At 42.7% G+C, this 4,840-nt stretch overlaps 1 protein-coding gene across 2 annotated transcripts in view; it reads left to right on the forward strand.

Annotated features, from left to right (window-relative positions):
• The first annotated feature begins 4,038 nt into the window (after positions 1-4,038).
• Positions 4,039-4,840, forward strand: part of LOC110036767 (cysteine-rich receptor-like protein kinase 25) — a 2,051-nt gene continuing 1,249 nt past the window's right edge. The window contains exons 1-3 of one of the 2 annotated variants that reach the window (XM_020741293.1): positions 4,039-4,242; positions 4,315-4,451; positions 4,573-4,786. In XM_020741293.1, the coding sequence (XP_020596952.1) occupies positions 4,179-4,242; positions 4,315-4,451; positions 4,573-4,786 (415 nt within the window). In that variant the 5' untranslated portion in view covers positions 4,039-4,178. The remainder of the gene's footprint in view (positions 4,243-4,314; positions 4,452-4,572; positions 4,787-4,840) is intronic. The other variant, XM_020741294.1, reaches the window with a different exon arrangement.

Consider the following 4,840-nt stretch of genomic DNA (forward strand, 5'->3'; position numbering starts at 1 on the left):
TGTCACCTACCATCGAGGGATGCATTAAGGCAGGAAACAAGCCAAATATATATATATATATATATATATAATGTCATGTGTTGCTGGATCGGTAACATATACAAGAAAAAGAAAAGACAATCATACTTCACATATACATGCTCAGTCCTAATTTTGTACATGAATATGAAATGCAGAATTAAGAAACAGGAAAAATGTCTTAGAGCAACCAATCCAATAAAGAATAATAGTCAGACATCCAAAAGATTACCTAACACTCTAGATTTTAGCTTAACACATCATCTAACGAAAAGTCTTTTAACATAGTATCTAAGTGCATAGGGTAAAGTATTCAGCTATCGTATGACTTTGACGGGGTCACCATACTGACCTCGTCCTAATGATTCAAGGGATCTAAAGTGCGTCGCATAAGAAGGGTGAAATTTAAAATAAGTGGTCTCACATATGACCTAACTTATATAATTTTAAAAACAGACGGATAATACGATAACAGTAAAAATATCCATTTTAAACTTTTAAAATAGCAGACCTACAATGCGGTCCGTGATGCATATGATGCACATTAGATGACTTAACTCGCATTGCTCACCGGGATCAACCCAACAAGCAATGCTCGTTAAGGCATCATGACTGACATGAGGTCACTCTCCTAATGAGCAAGACAAGCCATCAAGGCTTATGAGTAAGATTACAAACATGCAAGAAGAACACATTATGATTGTTCAACCGAAATACGAAATAACCACAAAGGGCGCCCAAGAAGGCTAAGTACACATCAAGCAAATGGATGCAAGGATGCTAAACGCAACAGTGACACAAACGAATGAGATGCACCGATAAGGACATGCTACCTATGATAAGGAATTATGCCTGCTCGGGGACATGAGACATCATGCAACAATCAAACACCAACTACAAATGAGTTTGCACCGAGTAAAATGATACTCATAAGAAGGATTCACACCTTACCGGAGAGGAACTCACCAAGAACACATGCAAACATGCAAGATATGTAACAAAAATAACACAGTGCACCAAAGGTGGTGAGAGTGAGTGTGTCATGGATGTAGTTTCTTAGAAAGGATGGGCATGCCATGAAGGCAACGACTCAAAAGATGGGTATGTTGAGGAGGTAGTGACCCAAGGATGGGCTTGCCGTGAAGGCAATGACTCGACGGATGGGTGTGTCATATAGGTAGTGACCGGAGGATGGGCATGCCATGAAGGCAGTGGTCCAACAAATGGGCATGTCGAGAAGACAGTGACCCCTATGGGCATGCCATGAAGGTAGCGGTTCAATAGGTGGGTATGCTGAGGAGGCAGTGACCCAAAATGGTGGACAAGTCGTGAATGTAGTAGTTTGACAGATAGACATGTTGAGGAGGCAGTGACCTAAAAAGGGTGTGCATGTCGTGAAGGTCGCGGCCCGACAGATGGGTATGCCGAGGAGGTAGTGATCCGAATGATGGGCATGTCCCGAAGATGGCAGCTCAAAATATGAGTATGTCGAGGAAGTAGTGACCCATGAATGGACATACCGTGAAAGCAACGGTTCGGCAAATAGGTATGTAGAAGAGTCAGTGACCTGGGAATTGGCTTGTCGTGAAGGCTGTGACTCAACATAAGAGTATACCGAGGCATTGACCCATAAATGGGCATACTGTGGATGGAGCGACCCGCAGATGGGTATGTCGAGGAGGCAATGACCTGGGGATGGGCATGTCGTGAAAGCAGTGGCCTGATATGGGTATGTCATGATGACATCATCCCAAGAAATGGTGGGCATGTCGTAAATGTAGTGGTTTGACAGATGGGTATGTCGAGGATACAGTGACCTGAAAGGGTAGACATGACATGATGACAACGACTCGACAAATGTGTATGTCGAGGAGGTAGTGACTTGAAGAATAGACATGCCCTAAAGTTAGCGGCCCAAAATATGGGTATGCCAAAGAGCCAATGACCAAGGAATGAGCATACTGTGAAGATAACGGTTTGACAAACAGATATACTGATGAGCCAGTGACTCGAGAATTGACATGTCGTGAAGGCTACAAATCGACAGATGGGTATATCAAGGAGGCATTGACCCAAAAATGGGCATGTCATGGAGGCAGTGACCCGATAGATAGGTATGCCGAAAAGATAGTGACCCGGAGATGGGCACGCCATGAAGGCAGTGGCCCGACAGACAAGTGTGTGAAGGGAAACTAGGAGTGCACCAAGCATGTGATGATGACCATGCAAGATTTCATGCAAGATAGATGACACCAGAAATGTTACGTTCGGTCGTCTGAGGTATAAGACACCACCAGAAAGAATTCACCTTGCCCCAACAACCATGAAACGTCATGCAATCACACACAAATGCAATATGATGCAAAAGCAAACAAACATGCAAGTGGTTGGTCGACCGAGTCGTGGTGGTCGGTCAGGCCGAAGAAGCGAGCAGATCAATTCATGGCAATCGATCAGACCCAAAAGATGGGTGATCGGCTCAGGACGATTGACCTAACCCAAAAGATCGGGCGATTGGCCCGGGACGACCGATCAAACCTAAGAAAGGGGATCGACATGTAGCGGTCGATCAAACCCAAGAGATAAGGTGATCAACCTAGGATGACCGATCTAACCCAAGACAGGTGATCAACATGTAGCGGTCGATCAAACCCCAACGATAGGGTGATCAGCCCGGGACAATAGATCGAACCCAAAAGATCAGACAATCGTGTCGTGACAACTGATTAACCTGAAGTGCTCACACAGTCATGCTTACAATATGCGACATGAACCATGTGCAAAAATGCAGAAACAAACATGCATATGCAATTCAACCCAGAAACACTCAACAACACGTCGAACTCAGCCTAACGACCTCGCATAGTAACCTAGGGTTGATGCTCTTAGATTCACGACATAGTCATATCCTGCATTGGTGAGGCATGTGGGGAGTTTCTTCCACGGCTCCCAAGGGAAAAATTCCGCACGACGTTGTGAAATGGGCTAGCTACAAAGTTTTTTTCATTTCACAACTTCTTAGAACTTTGCAAAGTGAGCTAGCTACAAAGCTTTTCTCACTTTATAAAACCTAAACATCCAAACTTCTCTAAGGAAAGGTGGGGAAACCAAAGTAATGGGAGAAAGGGACTCCAACCCATGGGGATTTGGCCTAAGGTTCACCACAAAAAATTACTCGACTTCGTAAGGTGTATGAAGACTCATAAGACTCTTAACCTAGGGCTAGCTGTAAGAAATAAACAGTTCATCAAACAAATAGAGTTTTAGAGTTTTGTATTGCAATTGCGACATGCAATGTTTCAAGTATACCTCAAGATGAAATGCTAGCTATAATATTTTTAGATGGACTGAAACTAATGAGAAATCAATTTCTGTCAGTGCTCATGTTTAAAGAGAAACTTTGGAAAAAAAACATCTCCATATGAATTGATCATTTCGACATGATGGACAAAGTCATAATAACATTACTTAGTATTACTATAATTTTTATTATTGTGTTATTATGTTTCAAGTAACATATTATTTTTGACGAAGTAGAATACTAAATTTTCAATTTTTTTTTAAAAGCTGAAATTTATTTTATTATTTTGTTTGAATTATTCTTGAAACTGTATAATATATTTTTTTTCAAAAATAACTGTAACACAACAGATTATATAGCAATCACACTTCTTCACAATCAGCTACTTCTCTTTTATTTAATAAGTTGCAGCTGCCCAAAATAGACCACAAATTAGGTGATATTTTAGATATTATTTGAAAATTTTAATGTTGTATAAATAAATAGAATTTTTTAGATGCCACATGCAAGTTAGTGGCATTTATGGTATTTAAGTTTTGGTATGTGATAATGTGAATCCTCTTAAAATAAAATTCGGAGGCAATTTTGCTTGCGCAATCCCACCTCATCAATATGAATCCCTCGCCGTCACCCCGTCCCCACATGAACGTCGCGAACGAGTCCCATCACTATCGTATATATACCCAGAAATGTATACTTCCACAAACGAGAAAGCCAATAAGAAACACAGAAAAAAAACCTTCCCAACCCCGGAGAAAGTTACAGAAGTCTCTTCGCTGGACCGGTCCCCCCTATCAGTCTTCTCCGGCGGCCTTTTCTATCCTCCTCCTCCCTCTTTTCCAATCCCCCCTCTCGTCTCATGAAGAAGCTAACGAAATTTTTTGAGAATCTCCTGAAGCCCTTTGCCCGCCGTCCAAATGGAGGTCCCCTTCCCTCTTTTGATCAAACCCTGAATCTTTACATGATTCAGATCTGAATCAGTTTCGTTGTCGCAGAATTGAATAAGAAGGACCTAAAGGCGATCGCTGCGAGAGAGCAAAAGGCCTTCCGCTACGAAACCCTAGCAGCCGCAACCTCCAATTTCAGCCCCAAGAACAAGCTCGGCGAAGGGGGTTTCGGCCCTGTATACAAGGTAACCTAGTTTAGTTATACCCTCTCTCCATTCTGATCAATCACTGTGATAGAACAGCGAGAGAAATCGTTCTGGTCTCTTGCACTTCGAATGTTTAATGAAATATCTGATTGGGGTGTAGGGGCAGCTGGGGGATGGGCGATTGGTGGCGGTGAAGAGGCTCGGAAGAGGGTCGCGGCAGGGCGGGAAGGAGTTTACGAACGAGGCGAAGCTGCTTTCTCAATTACAGCATAAGAATGTGGTTAATCTCTACGGCTATTGCGCTCACGCGGAAGACAAATTACTTGTTTACGAGTATGTAGCCAACGAGAGCCTTGACAAGTTACTCTTCTCCGGTAAGCCCCCCCGCCTCTCTCGGTTGATTTCATACTTGCCATTGAATTCCGTGA

The sequence above is a fragment of the Phalaenopsis equestris genome, unplaced genomic scaffold, assembly GCF_001263595.1.
Source record: "Phalaenopsis equestris unplaced genomic scaffold, ASM126359v1 Scaffold210578, whole genome shotgun sequence".
NCBI classification, from domain to species: domain Eukaryota; kingdom Viridiplantae; phylum Streptophyta; class Magnoliopsida; order Asparagales; family Orchidaceae; genus Phalaenopsis; species Phalaenopsis equestris.